Below are 21150 nucleotides of genomic sequence, written 5' to 3' on the forward strand. Positions count from 1 at the left end.
GATTTACCAAATCTTGTTGAAAAAAGGTTATTACCGCTCCTAGAAATCAACTGCTACCATTTCAGTTCAAAGCCAGGCACAAAGTAAGTAGCAGAGGTACTTCAAAGATGAACTAACATCTAGGGGCGCCTGGGCAGCTAGGTTGGTTAAGCATCTGACTCTTGATCTTGGCTCAGGTCATGATCTCACAGTTTGTGAGTTCGAGTTTGAGCCCCGTGTCACTCTGTGCTGACATCTCAGACCTGCTTGGGATTCCCACTCCCTCCCTCTCTGTTCCCCCCTACTCGCACACTCTCTCTCAAAATAAATAAACATTAAAAAAAAAAAAAAAAAAAAACCAGGGGCACCTGGATGGCTCAGTTGGTTAAGTGTTGGACTTTGGCTCAAGTCATAATCTCGAGTTTCTTTGGGAGTTCAAGCCCTGCATCAGGCTCTCTGCTGCCATCGCAGAGCCTGGAGCCTGCTTCGGATCCTCTGTCCCCCTCTCTCTGCCCCTCCCCCACCCATGCTCTGTCTGTCTGTCTCTCTCAAAAATAAACACTAAAAAAATTTTTTTTAAGAATTCTTAAAAATTTTGTTTAAATTTTTTTCAAGGCATTGTCCCAGGCTGGTGATGATTACCTATTATGTCATGATATGGTAAATGCAAGGAGTTAGGACAGAAGGCACCTAAGCCAAGATGTGTGTGAAGAGAGACAAAGGAAAAGGACCACGTGACTCAATGTCCACACTCTGGAAGCAGCCATAAGAGGTCGGACAGGGAAAGCATCCACCAGGGAAGCTACGGGTAAAGGTGCAGACTAAGGTGTGTGCAGGGGAAGCAGAGGCTTGTTGCTGTCCCCGGAACACAGGGAGGTGATGTTCTGGGAGGCGGCCCAGTACGGGGAGCCTTGGAGTTTGCCTCGAGAAGCCTGGATCTCACCAAAGGACCAATATCGCATGACTGCACTTACATGTGGGATCTAGAACAGTCGAGTTCACAGAGACAGAAAGGACAATGGTGCTTACGGGGGGCTGAGGGACAGGGGGGCGCGGAGCTAGTGTTCAAGACATACAGAGTTTCTGGATGGGATGATGACTAAATTCTGGAACTGGACAGCGGTGATGGCTGCCCAATATCGTGAACGCACTTGACGTCACTGAATTGTACACTTAACATGATCCAATTGGTAAATTTCATGTTACATATATTTTACCACAATGAAAACGACTAAAAATACAATAGTTGTGTTCAGGTAAAGGAGGATGCGGGCAGGGAAGATGAGGAGGGATGGGACAAACGGCCCCAGCTAGAGCTCCACCCAGTCACCCGTAGCGCTCAGACCTCCCGTAGCTCCAGAACCCTGTCCCCAAGCATCTGGCTTAAAAGTCCGACTACAAGGCAGGTAGACCGACACACCCGGCGGGTGTGAGAGACCGGCCCGGAAGCCCACAGTTCCTATTTCCCAACTTGCCCCCATAATGGACCCTGAGGAACCTCCAGGGAACCCCAAGAGCGTCCCCGTGTTTGCAGACCCGGTGCAGGTCCGAAGCTTCAGCCTGAACACAACGCAGGGGGATTTCTGAAACGGTAAAGCAGGTCTGGTCATCAGAGGCCAATGAAACTGCCACGGCCCACCTCTCACCAGCCATGCGCGCTTGGGCAAGTTACTCGCCTGCCATCAAAAGGACCAAAAATACCTGTAGAGGACCGCCTACGACCTGACTGACAAAGGTGAGGAAGACGTCCAATAAGGGGTGAGTTCTTCTGTGCCGGCAGCTCCTGAAGTCTCTGGTTTTATCTGACATCATCTGGCTCCTGCACGGGGATGGGACTGCGGCACGAAGAGGCACAAACGGAAGCTACAGGGCACGGTGACAACAGGGACTGAAGGGGAGAGGGGGACTCCAGGAATGTTCTGCAAGTGCTGTCGAGATGGGGAGTAAGCCCTGGCAGTCAGCTCATACTTCCCCCAAGCAACCCGGAGAAAGGAGCAGAGACAAGAGGAACACAAACGTTGTCTGCAAGTGGTCTGCCAAGGGAGAGGGCTACAGCCCGGGGCGGAGAACAGGCGGAGGCCGCTCGGGGCGCCTGGGAGAGAAGCTGGCGAAGTCCACCCAGACCTCTGTCCCACGCTGCACGCGGACAATTACTGCCTGTCCCTTGCCCAACGCCCTGCACTATTGAGAGGTTCATAAAAAGGCTCAGGCTGTCCAGCCAAAACTCATTCCTCCACCCACCCCTCCCAACTCTCAGGGCTAATGGGCCACAACCTCAAGAGGCCACCTCCTTCTTCCCCCAGAGCAGCTGCTGATAAAGCCGAGGTCACAGAACAGCCGGCAGGGCACGAGAGAATCGCAACCAGCAGGATTCCGTGAGGCCCATGGAGTCTCCATCCTGGGGCTCATCCCCTCTCTTCTACTTAAAGTCACCTGGAGGGACTCACACCTTGAGCCTGGCCTCTAGCTCTTCCCCAGGACATAAGGGGACACGTAGGGGCACACTCACCACAGTTTGTGGAGGCCAGGAGCAGAAAACTACCTGGGTGGGGCCACCACTGGAGGACCTCGCAGTCACAGAATACTCTACGGCAATTAGTTAGAAACAATAGGGCTAAATCAGAGGTTCTCATCCAAGGGGGATTCTGTCCCTCCAGGAGACATTTGACAATGTCTGGGAAGATTATTGATCGTCACAACTCAGAGGTGGGGTGGGGGGAGGCTATGCTGGCCTCTAGCAGGTAGAGACCACAGGATGCTGCTACACCCTACAGCGTACAGGACGGTCCCCCAACAAAGAATTATTCCACCTAAAATGTCAATAAGGCTGATTGAGAAACAACGAAACAGATGAACACAACATGACTACATTATAAACATACAGCCCTGAACGGAAATGTATCTTATTTTATTTTATTTTATTTTAGACAGACAGAGAGTGTGTGCATGAGCAGGGGGAGAGGGGCAGAGAGAGACAGAATCCCAAGCAGGCTCTGTGCTGTCAACGAGGAGCCCAAAGTGGGGCTTGATCCCACAACCCTGGGATCATGACCTGAGCTGAAATCGAGAGCCAGCCGGTCAACTGACTGAGCTGTCCAGGCGCCCCAGGAATGTGTGTGTGTGTGTGTTTGTTTGTTTGTTTGTTTGTTTTAAAGAGATGTGATTACAATAAAATTCCTACTGGGAATTAGGGATTCACTCAATCATCTGATGTTCACTGTGCATCTATTATAAGGTAGGTGCTGCGCTCGGCAGAGTATGCAACAGTGACAAAAAGTAAGCAGTATCCCTCAAGTCCTGCAGTCAGAAGAGGCGGATGTCAATTAAATAATCTCACAGATGAAAGTGCAAAAGGAAGGAGATATATTGGAGACTGGTATGATCTAGAGTTTCCTAATCCCACACTTGCACAGGCCACAAAAAGCCCCTCGACTTACACCTCTGCTTAAATAACACCACAGAACAATACCCTCCGGCAGAGCGGCAGACCAGCTTAAGACTCTGCCGTGCACGCGGTGAGCATTCAGTAGATGTCTGTTGAGTGAATACATGTGCGGTTCAACACCATTAAATGACTCGTTCAAAAATTCCCGGGCCTGGGGCACCTGGGTGGCTCTGTCATTTCAGCATCCGACTCAGGTCATGATTTCACGGTTGTGGGATCGAGCCCCGAGCTGGGCTCCTTGCTGAGCATGGAGCCTGCTTGAGATTCTCTCTCCCTCTTCCTCTGCCCCTCCCCACCTCGCACGTGCGCGCGCTCGAGCACACACACACTATCTCTCTCTCTGAGATTAAAAAAAAAAAAAAATTCTGGGCCTTCACCTTTGAAACAAAGAACGTGAACAGAAAGGAGGAGCCACAGGGCCAAGCCCTTGGCTGCACAATCAGAGGGGTGCTCGTGTTCACTGACCGACCGACCTGCCTTTCCTTACGTTCTCTGGGACCTCCAAGCCTGGACTGCCCTTCCTCCCCTCGTTCACCTGGAAAACCCTTATTCCCGCTTCACATTCCTGATCACCTTCCCTGCCAAGCTTCCCAGCCCCACCTCACCCTGGTGAGCTCTATTTCCCCCTCCTTTGTGCCATCTGTACTATGTGCTCGCCTCTACCACACGGGTCATAACCTCTTACCAGAACTCGATTTCTCTTGGAAACACACACTACATCCCATTCGAGTCTGTGGGCCACAGAGTAGTCTAAAACCTGGAACATCACAGATGCTCTAGGATGGGCAAAGGAAAGAACACATGAACACATGTCCTGCACTGTGCTACAAAAACAATGGGATAAAGACTGTGCCCTCGAAAACCTTACCAACTTCGACAATAAATAAATGAAAAGATGTAGAAAAATTAATAAAAATTAAAAACTAGAATTCTAACTGTGCCTGGGGTGGCTCAGACGGTTCAGTGTCCGACTTCGGCTCAGGTCATGATCTCACGGTTCTGTGAGTTAGCGCCCCGCATCGGGCTCCGGGCTGTCAGCGTGGAGCCTGCTTGGGATTCTCACTCCCTTTCCCCCACACATTCTCTCTCTCAAACATATTTTAAAAAAAAGAAAAGAAAACTATAATTCTACATCAACACGATACTTAAAAATAATAAATTACTGTACCAAAAAGTCTCTTAGTATAATCCATCAGACATCCTCACAAAATTCAAAAATAAAAGACTAGAAATAAACACAAAATATAAAGATATAGTTAGTGGAGTGTAAATGTTTCTGATCTTTTTATTTTTTTTAATTTTTTGAATTTTTAAATCTATTTTTGAGAGAGACAGCATGCGTGCAAGCACACAGGTGGGGGAGGGGTGTAGGGGGAGAAAGAGAGAGAGACAGAGAGAAGGAGAGAGAATCTCAAGCAGGCTCCATGTTCAGTGTGGAACCAGACATGGGGCTTGATCCTACAACCCTGGGATCATGACCCGAGCCGAAATCAAGAGTCAGATGTTCAACCATCTGAGGCACCCAAGTGCCCCCTGGTCTTCTTTTTATATGTGTCTGCATATTGTATTTAAAATGAATGTAAACTCATTTTTCAGCAGAATAAAATTCTGAAAATAAATATAACCCAAAAAAAAGCTTACCATCTATTTAATGGGAAAAGGGTAAGTGAAATAATATTTAATGGTTTTTGCTACAGATGCAAACTTGATAGTCATTATAAAAACCATGCTTTTTTTTTCATACATGAATTAGACTGTAGGTGTTAGGGTGTAAGTTGCTAAATATATACAATTAAATAAATACCCTCAGGTACTCCTGGAGACCCATATCCCATCACACTATTTGTCTTTGAGTTAACAGCAATAAATGACAAAAGCTTAAATTACAAGCAGAGTCCACTTGGAAACGCACAGTGCTTCTCATCATGAACACCTGGCACATAGTAAGTCCTCAATAAACTGTTATCAAATGAGTGATCTGACATTCTTAACCAAAGGAAAAAAAGTATCTATTAGTGAGGCAAGTATATCAGGAGTTGGGGTTACCTAGAATACATGCCTCTCATAATGATAACAGGCCCCAAATGTTTCTCCTGTGTTCAGTACCCAGTTGCCAAAAAGGCTATTCTTTCCCCTTTTTTGTAAAAGGAGTAGAAAAGAATCGTGTCCCTCTACATACAAACTCTCTCTCCTTGTGCTATCCACCCACTCACCAGCCTCTGCCCATCCCCATGGTTCCGTGGCCAAGGTTAGGGATCTGCGAAGCCAAACTCAAATTTGGAAGGTGAGTTTTAATACTGAGAGTTTAAAATACTGAGTATAAGGAATACTGGATATCTGGTAAACTGCACTTTTTTTTTTAATTTTTTTTTTAACGTTTATTTATTCTTGAGACAGAGACAGAGCATGAACGGGGGAGGGTCAGAGAGAGGGAGACACAGAATCCGAAACAGGCTCCAGGCTCTGAACTGTCAGCACAGAGCCCGACGCGGGGCTCGAACTCACGGACCTCAAGATCATGACCTGAGCCAAAGTCGGCCGCTCAACTGACTGAGCCACCCAGGCACCCCTAAACTGCACTTTTCTGATTGCTGGATCAGACAAGGAAAAACTACAAACCAGAATCCAAGGTGTGTGGACGGTTGCCACAGGTAGGAATGAAAACCTTCATGAACAAGAGTTCTGCCAACGGAAAAAAAGCTTCCAGCCCAATATCCTTGGAATAAAGACGGATAAAGGGGAGAGTGCAGCGAGTGTGGCAGAACGGAAGGGAAGCCTCTAGAACCCTGTCATCCTTCTTCCATTCACTCACTGATGTGGTAGGGTTGTGGGAGATAGAAAAAGGGAAAAGACTTAATTCCTGCTAAGGATTGCGTCCATCAGGAATATGAGATGGCCACAAACAGCTTTCACACAAGGAAGAAAGTAAAAATCCATAAAGGAGACACAAAAAAGTGTGTTCAGAGATAGAAAAAAAATCTCATCTTTCTATCTAAAGATGAGATTTCTTCTATTTCTTCTAAATATGAGAGGGGAGGATGCACTCTCCCCTTTATCCGTCTTTATTCCAAGGATCTTGAGCTGGAACCTTTTTTTTTTTTTTTTTTTTTTTTTTGGTTGGCAGAACTCTTTTGTTCATGAAGGTTTTCATTCCTACCTCTGGCAACCGTCCAGACACCTTGGATTCTGGTTTGCAATGTTTCCTAGTCTGATCCAGTGCATTAGATACTCCTGACTACAACATACCAGGATTTTGAAAATATTAGAACGTTAGGAGGAAAAAAAGAAATGACTGCTAATCCTTGCTAAAGGATTAGAACATTCGGAGAAAAAAAAAAATCATCGCGAAGCCTTGTCATCTAAGCCTTGACATCTCGCTCAATGGGTATCCATCTGGCGTACTGTCTGCCCCTCCCCCGGTCTCTGGCACCTCGGGGTACGCCACCCCATCTCCCAGCCCCCAGGAACGGAGGGCTAATGGTGGCCAACGACTGACGGATACAGAGCAGTACCACGAGCCAGGCCGTGGGCCCAGCCACGTAATCCTCACATTCTCCCTACAAGGTGGGAACTGTTATTATTCCCATTTTACAAACAGGAAAACGGGACAGAGACAGGTTAAGCGACTTCCCCAAAGTCACCCGGCCGGGAAGCGGCAGGCGGCACCGACGGGATCAGAGTGCAGAAGAACCGGGCCCTGAGCCATTGCCCTACCCTGCCTCCCAGCTGAGAGCCTGTGGACGTGCGTCAGGACATACACAGCTGGACGATCCAAGGCGATTTGGGCCCGACTTTGCACAGGCATCTACTGCGAACTACACTCATTTCCACGACGAAAATGCACACACCATTCTCGACCCGGTTTTGAAAACGAGTTTTCACAATCTTCAACGGGAAATGTGCTTTGTTCATCTGAAGACAAGTAAATAAATAAAGGCAAAAGCCTGTTTCACGAGGAGCCGGGGGCCAGAAGTTGTTAGGGCCCAGTCTGGCCGGGGCTTGCGGGCACCACCCTTTCCTGGCCATCCCATGGCCTCCGGCAAACGGCTTAGCCTCCTTTGTCCACCAGCAGAGTGGCTGTGGGAAGAGTGCCACCTCATAAAGTGGTCGAGGTGACATGACAGCGTCCACAGAAACGGCTGAGCCCAGCACCCCAACCCAGCGGACACTCAGTGAGCGTGCGAGTCCAGAAGGCACGGCCTCCCTCCAGTAACCCCATCCCAGGCGCTGCCGGTCCCTAAGCACATTCCTGCTTCCCGCAGAGCACCGCGACCCCGGCGGCGGCTCGGCTCCCCCCCCCCCCCAAGCCGGGAGGGCCGTGCACCCCGCTCAGGCCCAGGAAGGAGGCCGGCTGCGCACGACCTCGCGGCGGCACCGCGAAACTCAGCCCTGACTCCTCACTTGGGTGAACTCCCCGGTCCTGGGAGAGGATCGCGGGCCGGGTCCGACGCGCTCGGGCGGCCGAAAGAACGCGGGCTCGCCCACCTGCCGCGCCGGAGGCTGGACACCCCTCCTTCGGAACATCCCCGGGGCGTCCGGCCCCGGCCCGCCGCGCAGGGGAGGGGGCTGGGCACCGGGGAGGGACCCAGCCGCGCCCACGCGGCCGACTTCCCCCAAATCGTCTCACTCCCAAGCCCACGATTTCCAAGAGGGCGCCGAGGGAGGAGCGCGCGGCGCTTCACAAAGCCAGGTGGGCGGCCGCGTCCCGGCCGCACATGCCGAGCCGCCGGGACCCGGACGGGCCCCCGAGTCCGCGCGGCCGCCGCCCCCCGCCCCCCGCCACCCCGGCCGCGTGTGCCGCGCAGCCACGTGCGCGCAGGGGCCCCGGCAGCCCCACCCCTGCCCCGGCTGCCCCCGTCCCCCCCTCCCCCACGCACCAGGTGAAAAGCTGGCTTTTGAGCCCGCTCAGCAGGCTGCACAGCACCCCCGCTGCCCCGCCCCCGCCCCCGGCACACCCCACCGCCCCCCGCACTCACCAGATAAAAAGCTGGCTTTTGAGCCCGTGCAGCAGGCTACCCAGCACCCACCCCCCTACTGCCCGCGGGCACCCTCGCCCCTGCCCCCGTTACAACCCCCCCCCCGCGCCCCGCACTCACCAGGTGCAGAGCTGGCCTTTGAGCCCGCGCAGCAAGCTGCCCAGCCCCCCCGCTGCCCCCGGGGCGCGCGGCTGCGGGGCAGCGGGTCCCGCCGGCGAGGCCGCCTCCATGCGGTCCCCTGCAGTCTGGGCGCCCGGAACCCCCCGACGTGCCGGGGCGGGGAAAACCGGCGGGGGCGGTGCCTGGGCGGCCGGCGGGATCCGACCCAGTGCCCGCGCGCGCGCTCGCTCGCTCGCGTGCCTCCCTCGTCGGGCTGGCTGGGCGCCTCCCCTGTCAGGCCCGCGCGGCCGGACCGAACATTTGCAGGTCAGCGCCTGGCGCCCCCGGGGGAGCTGCGGGTCGCGGGGCGCCGTCTGCCCCCGCCCCGGCAGAGGAGCCACGGCGACGGGTGGCCCCTAATATGCATGTCAGGGTCTTACGGTTCCCTGTCGCGAACGGCACGTGAGGCGGTGCAAGGCTGTGCCCCCGCGCCCCGACCTCGGGGGCCGTGACTTCGCAGCCGCCTGAACTTTGCCAGCTGGAAAGGAGCGGCTGGCTCCACCCCCTGACCGCCCGGCCTCCTCCCTCTGCCTAATTTATGAAAGATACTTCCTACCCAATCTAAAAGAACTGAGGACGCTTTAGTGCTGTTCTGGGTGAAAACCTGGGAGAAATCCCAGAGGGATCGGGGCGACGCGTCCCTTCGGCGCGCCTCCTTCCTCTCGGGTGGGTTGGGCGCGCTGACCTGTCCCGCAGGTGCCACCCGCTGGCGCGCACTCTGGGCGCCCGCGCTTGGACCACGCCTTGCGAGGCCTCTGTGGACCCAGGAGGACCGAGCTTCTGCGCTCGGGAAGCTTCTGACACCCGCCCCCACCCTCCCCCCAGCTCCCCCTACACACACACACACACCACCCCCCACCGCCGGCAGGAGGGGCCCTCGGGTCCGGCAGAAAGGGGAAGATAGGGAGACGAGAGAAAAGGTGTCTTTATAGACGGGTGTTTCCTAACCACCTCCCTCCCTGGGCGACGGGGCAGCGGGGGAGGAGGGTCTGAAGAAGGAGCAAGAGAGAGGTAAATTCAAACGAGCTGGCGGTTCTGTAAGAAAGTTCTAAGAAAGAACACAGATTTTGAAAACTGAAATGTAGCTTTAGGAATCCCAAGTTTAGCATCTTACAGGAACCCCAAAGTTGAAACGAACTTATTTTTTAATTGTTGAAGAACATGGTCATCCGTAGAGGGATGACCGCACATCACGGTACAACAGCATATGGAAAAGAGGACTTGGGAGTCCTCCCAGGACTTGGGAGGATGTTCTGTAGCTAATTTTGAGCGGAAAAAAGCAAGGTATAGAGAAGTACGTTTAATGTGATCTCATTTTTGTAAAGCGAACAACCCATTACACCTCATACATTGACAGGGTTTAATTTTACTTGATCCGTGTACTCCTGGAATATAGTAAGAAATGCCCCCACACTTTTGTATTCTCAGAAGTGGCATATTGCAAAGAAACACACTTCCCATTCGACTTAGGCAAGACCCAAAAATGCTCTCTCGTTCCCCTAGGACAAAGCCAGACGCAGAACCTACCAACTGGCTAAATTCCTCTTCTTCCTCCAGGCCTCGGAACTTTAACCCACTTTAACCCACTGAGCCAGCTTGTCACCCACATTAAAGGGTCCCCCCCTCGCGTCCCCCCACCCTGCCCAGTTCCCAATATGGTTGCCTCAGGGTAAAAAGTCCTCAGATCTGCTATTCAATCGAGCCACCTTTTCATTGCGCTTTCTTCCAGGGCAAGAGTCCCCTTCCCACTCCAATAATTCTTTCAAGTAAAGTCTCTTATCTAAATCAGATTTGGTTGTGGTTTGTTTGTTTTTTAAATGTTTATTTTAAAGAGAGAGTGAGAGAGAGAGAGCCCGCGCGTGCGCGAGTGGGAGGGAGAGACAGAGAGAGAGATGGGGAGAAAGGAGCTGAAGTGGGCTCTGTGCTGACAGCAGAGAGCCTGACTCTGGGGCTTAAACCCACAAACCGTGAGATCATGACCTGAGCTGAAGTCGGATGCTCACCGACTCAGCCACCCAGATGCTCCGTTTCTGTTTTTGTTTTTTTAAGATTTTATTTTCAAGTAATCTCCACACCCAAGGTGGGGCTCGAACTCACAACCCTGAGATCAAGTCCCATGCTCCACTGACTGAGCCAGCCAGGTGCCCCAGATTTGTTTTTTTATTTGACAATATATACACGTAGTTATGTGAGCATGGAGAAAAGTGTAGGACACATGTCAACACAAGTAACCTTAGAAAAGTTAAGGGATACAGAAAAAAAAATTTTTTTTAAGCCTGTGCTTTAAAAAAATACTCCAGCATGTATGACATAGTCCCTTTTATTTTCTTTTTCAATTTTTTAAAACTATATTTATTTATTTTGAGAAAGAGACAGCGCAAGCAGGGGAGGGGCAGAGAGAGAAGGATACAGAGAATCCCGAGTAGGCTCTGGGCGGTCAACACAGAGCCTGATGTGGGGCTTGAACTCATAAAACCATGAGATCATGATCTGAGCTGAAACCAAGGGTCAGACATTTAACTGACTGAGCCGCCCAAGGACATTGATATAGTCCCTTTTATATATGTGTTGTGTCTAAATATATGAGATTAAAAGGTAGATTTAGATGTTGTGGCGGGCTGAATAATATCCCCCTCCCAAAATAACCAGTCCCTAATCCCTAGAAGCTGAGAATGTTGCTTTGTATATGTGGTGTCTCTCCTGATCAGATGGGGGCTCCCAAATGTGAGGTGACCCGATTGAGTAGGAGCCAGTGTGGTAGGCCAGTGAAAAGATTCACCCAAAGTAAAACAAGGGAGATAGAAGCTTAGTGTACACTCTACAAGGGAACTTTGGGCCAGGACAACACAGGAGACCCTGTCTGCCACAGGCAGTGGGGTGAGGGCTGTATTTAAAGGGAGAAGATGAAGAAGTATGGGGAGGTACGAATTTTCCTTTTTCAGTACCTGTGTCTAGGTGTAAGTAGGTCAGGTAGGGCTTACAGATATTTTGAGGTGGGTCGTCTAATGTATTGGCCAGGGGGTTGTATTTGGCCAGGGGGTTGATAAGTTGATATGGGCCCTTTCCACATTCCATCGCTCCAGCCTGTGGCCTAAACCTCGCCTCTACAATGTGGTAAAAAAAAAAAAAAAAAATTGCAGATGTGATTCAATGCTGTATCTCGAGATGTGGAAATTACCCTGAATTATCTGGTGAGTTTTAATTAATCACGGGCATCCTTATGAGACAGAAGCAGATGGAGGTTTACAGAAGAGAAACTGACACTGAGATACAGGCGGAGATTGGGAAACTGCGCTTTGAAAACCCACAAAGCAAGAAGTCAAGGCAGCCACTGTGAGCTCAGAGCCTCAGGAAGGAAGTAGCCTTATCGGTAGGCCAATAAAACAGATTTCCAACTTCTGGCCTCCAGAGCTGGCAGAGAATAACCTTGTGTAGTTTTAAGCCACTGCATCGGTGGCAATTCATTACAGCTGCCATAGGAAACAAATGCAGATTGTACACCCGCTAACTTGTATGTATCCTGATACACTGTCAAGCGAAAAAAGCAAGTTGCAGATTTGCAGAATAGTTGTATAATATGATTCTGTTTTAGTAAACACCACCAACAAAGTAACTAAATATCTTCACATATACATATACATTTTTATGCATGTATATATGCTTGCTTGTATCTGTATGAGCAAGAAGGTGTGGGAGAATATGCACCAGGCCATTGATTTAAGTCATGGGAGTTATGAGGGGGAAGGTCGGGGGAGAGGTGGAGAAGGGGGATAAGGGAGTTGAAATGGCATTATATGTCTTCATTTTGTGTTCTTACTGTGGGCCTATGCTACTTCTGCAACTTGAAAAATATTCAACTAAGACGTTTTGTCCACAGGTCATGTCAATCCTAATTAACATATTAGGCTCAATGTATCACCCCCACAGAAAAATGAGGTCAGGAAATACAGTCAACCATTGATGTGGATTCTGAAGTTATGGACAAAGTTATGGGGCACCTGGCTAGCTCAGTCGGTTGAGTGTCTGACTCTTGATTTCAGCTCAGGTCATGATCCCAGGGTTGTGTGGGATCAAGCCCTGGGTCAGACTCTGAGCTAAGCATGGAAGCTGCTTAAGATCCTCTCTCTCTCTCTCTCTCTCTCTCTCTCTCTCTCTCTCTCCCCCCTCCCCCCTCCCCCTCTGCCTTTCTCCCTAACTCATGCTCTTTCCCTCAAAAATAAAATAAATAAATAATGAAGTTATGGACAAAGTCCTATTTATTTTCTAAACAAAAAACCTTCCTCAAAAAGTAGCAATAGTAGTTGCTGGGGCGCCTGGGGGGCTCAGTCGGTTAAGCGTCTGACTTCGTCTCAGGTCATGATCTCGCAGTTTGTGAGTTCGAGCCCCACATCGGGCTCTGTGCTGACAGCTCGGAGCCTGGAGCCTGCTTTGGATTCTACGTCTCCCTCTCTCTGCCCCTCCTCCTCTCACACACTCTCTCTCTCTCTCTCTCTCTCTCTCTCTCTCTCTCTCTCTCTCAAAGATAAATAAACATTTTTAAAAATTTACAAAAAAAATTATATGAAAAAATAGTAGTATTGCTCTCAAATGAGCTCATCCCCTGACTGAAGATTATTGATCAGACTACATTATTTTGGTTTCAGGATTAAAATATATTGAGCGGATCTGTGGGCATCAATCCACAAGGTTTTGTCAAAGGAAATTTACTGGAAAAAAATTATTTAGTGGTTGGGAAGTTCTGCACACAATAGCCCTTGCTTCCTATTATCGAGTACCTATGGTGTGCCAGACCCTTCGTACGCGTTTTCAGTTCTGTTCCAAGTTTCTATTGTATATATCAAATCACCCAAAATACCAGTGGCTTTAGACCATAATCATTCTGTTATCTCTCGTGGTTTCTGTGGGCCAGGCATTTAAGAAGTTCGGGGCCAGGCGGCTCTTGCTTATGGCCTTTCATGCAGCTGCAGTCAGAAGGCAGCTGAAGCAGGACGGTGGGGGTGTCGAGGGGTGGTGGGGCTGGAGCATCCAGGACTGACCAGACTCACTCTTCACTGCGTTGTGTGTCGTCTCCTGTCGGGGGCTAATTGGGCTTCCTCACAGCCTGGTAACTTTGAGGTAGTTAGTCTGCGTATATGGCAGGTGGTTCCTCCCACCTCTAAGCTAGTGTCCCCGGAGAAAGAAAAAGCCAAAACGTTGTTAATGTCCTCCAGCCAAAGGCCACCAAGAATATACACATAGTTAAACAAGCTGAGCTTATTACTCCTTGCAGCGAGGGAGAAAGGCCTCTGGGAGAACCACTGGCTGTCTCTGTAAGAGGATGTTAGAAAGAATAGGCTTGGGGCTTTGGTTGAATGATTTGAGGAAGGATGGAAGGAAGGAAGGATTTATTCTGGGTTGAATGCTGTCAGACTGGATGCAATTCTGATTGGTATCTCAATCGATAAATGTTGGGGCACCTGGATGGCTCAGTCGGTTAAGCGTCCACCTCTTGATTTTGGCTCAGGTCATGATCTCACGGTTTGTGAGATCGAGCCCCACGTCAGGCCCTGTATTGGGCTCTATGCTGGTATGTGGAGCCTGCTTAAGATTCTCTCTCTCTGCCCCTTCCCCACTCAAAGGCAGCTGTTCATGCACTCATGCACACACACAGACTCTCTCTCTCTCTCTCTCTCAAAATAAATACACACTAAAAAAACTACATCTTACGTATAAAGAGGGCACAACAGGGTGGGGACAAAACTGTAGTTGGTAAAGAGGCAGCAGCCATTCATTTTGACCAAGAGAGAAGGGAGTTGGTGTTTTGTGGGTGGCACAGTGATCCTGTTTTTTGCTTAGATAAAATTATGAACTGGCATTGCTCTGTCTCATTTTATCATGGTCTCAGAATAATCTTATCTTTGGACGGTACTCTGTGAGATTGTTTATGTCCAGTAACAGAAAAAAATGGCCTAGCTATGAGTGCCAGGCCAGCTTCGAATGTTAAAGACTGCCTTGTTCTTTTTCCTTCCCTTCCCTTCCCTTCCCTTCCCTTCCCTTCCCTTCCCTTCCCTTCCCTTCCCTTCCCTTCCCTTCCCTTCCCTTCCCTTCCCTTCCCTTCCCTTCCCTTCCCTTCCCTTCCCTTCCCTTCCCTTCCCTTCCCTTCCCTTCCCTTCCCTTCCCTTCCCTTCCCTTCCCTTCCCTTCCCTTCCCTTCCCTTCCCTTCCCTTCCCTTCCCTTCCCTTCCCTTCCCTTCCCTTCCCTTCCCTTCCCTTCCCTTCCCTTTCCTATGTCCTTTTATGGCCAAGCATCAAAAGTCACATGGGATCACCTTCATTATAATCACAAGGCCATCTAGGGGCACCTGAGTGGCTCAGTCAGTTAAGCATCAAACTTCAGTTCAGGTCATGATCTCGCAGTTCATGAGTTCAAGTCCTATATTGGGCTCTGCACTCACAGTGTGGAGCCTGTTTGGGATTCTCTCTCTCTCTCTCTCTCTCTCTCTCTCTCTCTCTCTCTCTCTCTCTCTCTGCCGCTGTCCCACTCTCTCTCTCAAAATAAATAAACTTTAAAACAAAATTTAAAAAAATCACAAGGCCATCTAGATGCAAGGGGAGGGAACACAGACCTGTTCTGGATTGAATGTTTGTGTCCCTCCAAAATTCGTATGTTGAAATCCAATCCCCAATGCGATGGTATTTGGAGGTGGGGTCTTTGGGAGGTAACTTAGGTCATGAGAGTGGAGCCCTCGTAAACAGAGGCCATGCAGCTGGCTCCCTTTTTCTCTGCCACGTGAGGATACAGTGAGAAGTGAGCACCTATAGCCCAGAAGAGGGCTCTCACCGGAACCTGACATGTTGGCACCTGGGTCTCGGGCTAGCAGCTTACCAGCTTCCAGAACAGAGAAATAAGTGTTTGCTGTTTAAGGCACATGGTCTATGGTAATTTGTTAAAGCAGCTCGAATAGACTGAGACAACCCCCACCTCTCCACGGGAGATGTGTCATGGGGAAGCCTGAGGAGAGAGAGCTTGTGGGATGGGAGATTTTGCTGCAAACATCTTTGGAAAGTAGAGTCAGCCACAAATCCTTTCCAAAATGCTAGGTTTATTAGCTCTTATTAGCTTATTAGCACCATTTTTTCAGAATAGTAACCGACCCTGACATCAAGGTCACCAGGATGCTTCTCCAATTTAACTGACAAGCACCGATGAGCCTCTTTCTCAATATCTTTTTCTCCTTTGTAAAAATAACTACAAATAAACATATTTTTAATTCTCACCACATACAACATACTGAATAATAAAAGCTGTTATGTTCATATCCATATTATGATTCTCATCAATCAAAAACCATAAGACTGTAATTCTCAGTATATTACCCAAAGCAATCTACACATTTCATGCAATCCCTATCAAAATAACACCAGCATTTTTCACAGAACTAGAACAAACAATCCCAGAATTTATATGGAACCACAAAGACCCTGAATAGCCAAAGAAATCCTGAAAAAGACAAGTTGGAGGCATCACAATTCCCCAGACTTCAAGCTATATTACAAAGCTGTGGTCATCAAGACAGTATGGTACTGACACAAAAACAGACGCATATATCAATGGAACAGAATAGAAAACCCAGAAATGGACACACAACTATATGGTCAACTAATCATTAACAAAGCAGGAAAGAAAATCCAAAGGAAAAAAGACAGTCTCTTCAACAAAAAAAGTTGGGAAAACTGGACAGCAGCATGCAGAAGAATGAAGCTGGACCACTTTCTTACACCAACACAAAAATAAATTCAAAATGGATGAAAGACCTAAATGTGAGTAAGGAAACCATCAAAATCCTACAGGAGAACACAGGCAGCAAGCTCTTTGACCTCGGCCACAGCAACTTCTTACTAGACACATCTCCAAAGGCAAGGGAAACATAAGCAAACATGAACTACTGGGATCCCATCAAGATAAAAATCTTCTGCACAGTGACGGCAAAAAATCAACAAAACTGAAAGGCAGCCTATGGAATGGGTAGAGATATTTGCAAATGACATATCTGATGAATGGCTAGTATCCAAAACCTATAAAGGGCTCATCAAACTCAACACCCAAAAAACAAATGATCCAGGTGGGAAATAGGCAGAAGACATGAATAGACACTTGCAAAGAAGACATCCAGATGGCCAACAGGCACATGAAAACATGCTCCACATCACTCATCATCAGGGAAATGCAAATCAAAACCACAATGAGATACCACCTCACACCTGTCAGAATGACTAAAATTAGCAACTCAGGCAACAACAGGTGTTGGCGAGGATGCATAGAAAGTGCAACCCTCTTACACTGCTGGTGGGAATGCAAACTGATGCAGCCACTCTGGAAAACAGTATGGAGGTTCCTCAAAAAGTTAAAAACAGGGGCGCCTGGGTGGCGCAGTCGGTTAAGCGTCCGACTTCAGCCAGGTCACGATCTCGCGGTCCGTGAGTTCGAGCCCCGAGTCAGGCTCTGGGCTGATGACTCAGAGCCTGGAGCCTGTTTCCGATTCTGTGTCTCCCTCTCTCTCTGCCCCTCGCCCGTTCATGCTCTGTCTCTTTCTGTCCCAAAAATAAATGTTGAAAAAAAAAATTTTTTTTTTAAAGTTAAAAACAGAACCACCCTATGACCCAGCAATTGCACTACTAGATATTTACCTGAAGGATATAAAAACAAAAATTTGAAGGGGCACAGGCACCTCGATGTTTAAACCAGCATTATCAACAATAGCCAAGAGGTGCCTGGGTGGCTCAGGTGGTTAAGTGTTCAGCTCTTGATTGGACAGGATCTCACAGTTAGTGAGACTGAGCCCTGAATCGGGCTCCACACTGACACCTTGGGATTCTCTCTCCCTCTCTCTCTGCCCCTCCCCCGTGCTCGCTCTCTCTCTCCATCTCAAAATAAATAAATAAACTTTCAAAAACAAACAAACAAAAGTAATAGCCAAACTACGGAAAGAGCCCAAATGTCCGTTGGTTGATGAATGGATAAAAAGGATATATATCACATAATACTCAGGCATCAAAAAGAATGAAATCTTGACATTTGCAATGACGAGGATCGAACTAGAGTGCATTATGCTAAGCAAAATAAGTCCAGCAGAGAAAGGCAAATACCATATGATTTCACTCATCTGTGGAAATTAAGAAACAAATTAGATGGACCACCTGGGTGACTCAGTTGGTAAAATGCCCAGCTCTTGATTTCAGCTCAGGTCATGATACTGAGATTCACAAGACTGAACCCCAAACTCAATAGATTCTCTCTCTCTCTGCCCCTCCTCACCTGTAAACAAACAAACAAATACACATTTCTTACAAATCTTTGAATCAAGGGGCACCTGGGTGGCTCAGTCAGTTAAGTATCCGACTTCGGCTCAGGTCATGATCTCACAGCTCGTGAGTTCAAGCCCCACGTCAGGCTCTGTGCTGACAGCTCGGAGCCTGCAGCCTGCTTCTGATTCAGTGTCTCCCTCGCTCTCTTCCCCTCCCCTGCTCACACTCTGTCTCTCATTCTCAAAATTAAAAAATAAACAACAAAAAAAATCTTTGAATCCTTGGGGTGCCTGACTGGCTCAGTTGGTGGAGCGTACAACTCTCGATCTCAGGGTTTGTGGGTTCGAGCCCCACATTGGGTGTAGAGATTACTTAAAAAAATAAAATAAAAATAAATAAAACTCTTTGAATCCAGAACCAATGTTTAAGGTAAAGTCATTTAATAAAATGTAAATGGGAACTTTTCAAATGTAATCTGTATTTAACTTCTTCTTAAAGCCCTTATATAAAAAAGCTTATTTTAATACAATGGAATATTACTCATCTATAACAAAGGAAATCCTGCCATTTGCAACAATATGGATGAACCTTGAGGGCATTGTGCTAAGTGAAATAAGTCAGAAAAAGACAAATATTGCCTACCTCACTTGTATGTGGAATCTAAAAAAGGTGAACTCCTAAGAAACAGAGTAGAATGGTGGTTACCAGGGGCTTCAGGGTTAGGGAAACGGGGAGATGTTGGCCAGACTACAACTTTTTTTTTTAGTTTTTAAAAATTTTTTAACATTTATTTATTTTTGAGAGACAGAGAGACAGCATGAGTGGGGGAGGGGCAGAGAGAGAGGGAGACACAGAATCTGAAGCGGGCTCCAGGCTCCTGGCTCCAGGCTCTGAGCTGCCAGCACAGGGCCCGATGTGGGGCTCGAACTCATGAACTGTGAGATCAGAAACCTGAGCCAAAGTTGGACGCTTAACCGACTGAGCCACCCAGGTGCCCATCAGACTACTAACTTTCACTTATGAGATGAATAAGTTCTGGGGACCTAATGTACAGCATGGTGACAGCAGTTAACCATACTGAATTGTCAACTTGAAATCTGCTAAGACAACAGATCTTAAATGTTCTCACTCGCCCCCCCCCACACACACAAAACAAAAAAGGAAATAACTATGCCAAGTGATGGATATGTTAACTAACTTTAATGTCATAATCACTTTACTATGTATGTGGACGTCAAATCATCATATCATACACCTTAAACTTACACAGTGTTATTTGTCAATTATACCTCAATAAAGCTGGAGGGGGAAAAACCCTTAAAGATCCTGTTGGGGCACTTAGGTGGCTCAGCCGGTTAAGCATCCGACTTCAGCTCAGGTCATGATCTCACAGTCCGTGAGTTCGAGCCCCTCTGTGCTGACAGCTCGGAGCCTGAAGCCTGCTTTGGATTCTGTGTCTCCCTCTCGCTCTGCCCCTCCCCTGTTCATGCTCTGTCTCTCTCTGTCTCAAAAATAAATAAATAAATTTTTTAAAAAGATCCCGTTTCTAGCATCCTATTAAATATGTCTATTGCCACTATACTTGAGGCCCACAAAGACAAAGAGTGTCTTATTCGAGCTAAGCCTCCTTTATTTTCTCTTTCACAGGTGTTCTAAGAAGATTGCTGTCAAGCTATCTTCGATTTGAATGGCCGGGAGTACACAAGCTGCCCAAAACGAAAATGTCAGAATTATTTATCATTAAACAGAGTGAATCAATAATGCTGTGTGCTTAGACGGCAAGTTTGAAGAATTCACATTAAAACCATTATCTTATTATAGAGAATACTGTAAATCAATCAACCAGGTATTGGTTGAATGCAAATTATGTGCACACCACAGTTCTCAATATGATCAGCATTATTCGAGACATGAAAACTTTTACCTTTTCTTTCGTGTTTCCTTCTTTCCCTCCACAAACATTTTTAGAACATCCGCTATAATCAGGGAGCCAGGTAGGAGGCAAGGGAAATGTAATAATAAATGGCACTTGGTCTTGCCCTCAAATTGTCTAAAATTCAATACAGAAGATCTGTACACAACAGAGGACTTCATCATCTAGGCAAGGAGAGGAGGCTTTGAAATAGGAGCATCTTTTCAGGATTATTTCTAAGTGTCAGCCAGCCCCTACGTCATGCCCTCTTTTCTACTCCGTACCAAAAGATTTCTCTTCCCTTCACCTCTTCCAGGTGCTACTGCCTTTTTCCTGAGATCACCCAACCTCTGAAATAAGGAGTTAAGGATTAACGAAAAGGAAACAGACGTGGAGTTGAACAACAGCAACAAAATCAAAAAAAGAAAGGGAAAATCATCTGGAGAAACTGAAAGTTTGTAATTACCCCTCGCTATTTCTTACTGTCTAGTTCCATGGTTTCAAATACGACCCATAGGCTATGACTCCCAAACTCTTTATCTCCAGTGTGGGATTCCCCCGAGGTGCAATTCATACATACGACTATGTACTTGAGATTGCCACTAGGAAAGCTTAAAGACATCTAGAACACGGCCCAGACAAAACCCTTCTTTCCCCGTTTCCTGTTTTCTTTGCCATTCACTCCAATCCCAGTATTTAGCACCTCAATGTATCAGTTCTCAAGCTGAGGAATTGAGGGGTCATACTTGATTCCTCCTTTTCTCTCATCCTCCCCATGCAATCCAAGAGCAAATCTTTTACTTCCACTTCCAAAAAACATCTTGAACCCACTCACTCTTCTCTGTCTCCACCACCGTAGGATGGACTAGCAAAATCTCCAGCCTAGACCACGGCGCTAGACTCCTCTATCATTTTACGTATTCTGTTCTTGTCTCGGTACAATCGTTACTCAAAATGCCTATGAAATTAGGTCACTGTCCTGCTTACAAGCCTTCACTGCTGCCTGTTTTATTCAGAATAAAATTTAGGTTCCGTGCTCTGGTTCACAATGCACCTGCACACGTCTTCAACTTGCACCAGACTGTGCTTTCTATTCCTCTAACTCCAAATTGGTCTCGTTTCCTCCGCCTAGAATAATCTGCCTCTGGATTATTAGACCATAATCTCAGCGTGGTGTCAGGTCCAGTGTGACCTATTTAGAGAAGAATTCCCTGAGGTAAATTAATCCACTGTCTCCCAGTCTCTTATCAAATTTAACGGGTACATTTTTTTAAAGTTTATTTATTTATTGTGAGAGAGTCAGAGACAGCACGAGTGAGGGAGGGGCAAAGAGAGGGAGTGAGAGAGAATCCCAAACAGGCTCCAAGCTGTCAGTGCAGAACCTGATGCAGGGCT

The 21150-nt window shown here is 48.0% G+C and overlaps 1 protein-coding gene across 6 annotated transcripts in view; it reads right to left on the reverse strand.

Annotated features, from left to right (window-relative positions):
- The window catches only part of SLC35F2 (solute carrier family 35 member F2), a 137782-nt gene that overhangs the window by 86579 nt on the left and 30053 nt on the right, over positions 1 to 21150 (reverse strand). Inside the window, exon 1 of one of the 6 annotated variants that reach the window (XM_023238905.2) lies at positions 8521 to 9022. The exons of 3 other annotated variants lie outside the window; for them this stretch is intronic. In XM_023238905.2, the coding sequence (XP_023094673.2) occupies positions 8521 to 8630 (110 nt within the window). In that variant the 5' untranslated portion in view covers positions 8631 to 9022. 6 annotated transcript variants of the gene reach the window in all.

This window comes from Felis catus, chromosome D1, assembly GCF_018350175.1.
Source record: "Felis catus isolate Fca126 chromosome D1, F.catus_Fca126_mat1.0, whole genome shotgun sequence".
NCBI lineage: Eukaryota > Metazoa > Chordata > Mammalia > Carnivora > Felidae > Felis > Felis catus.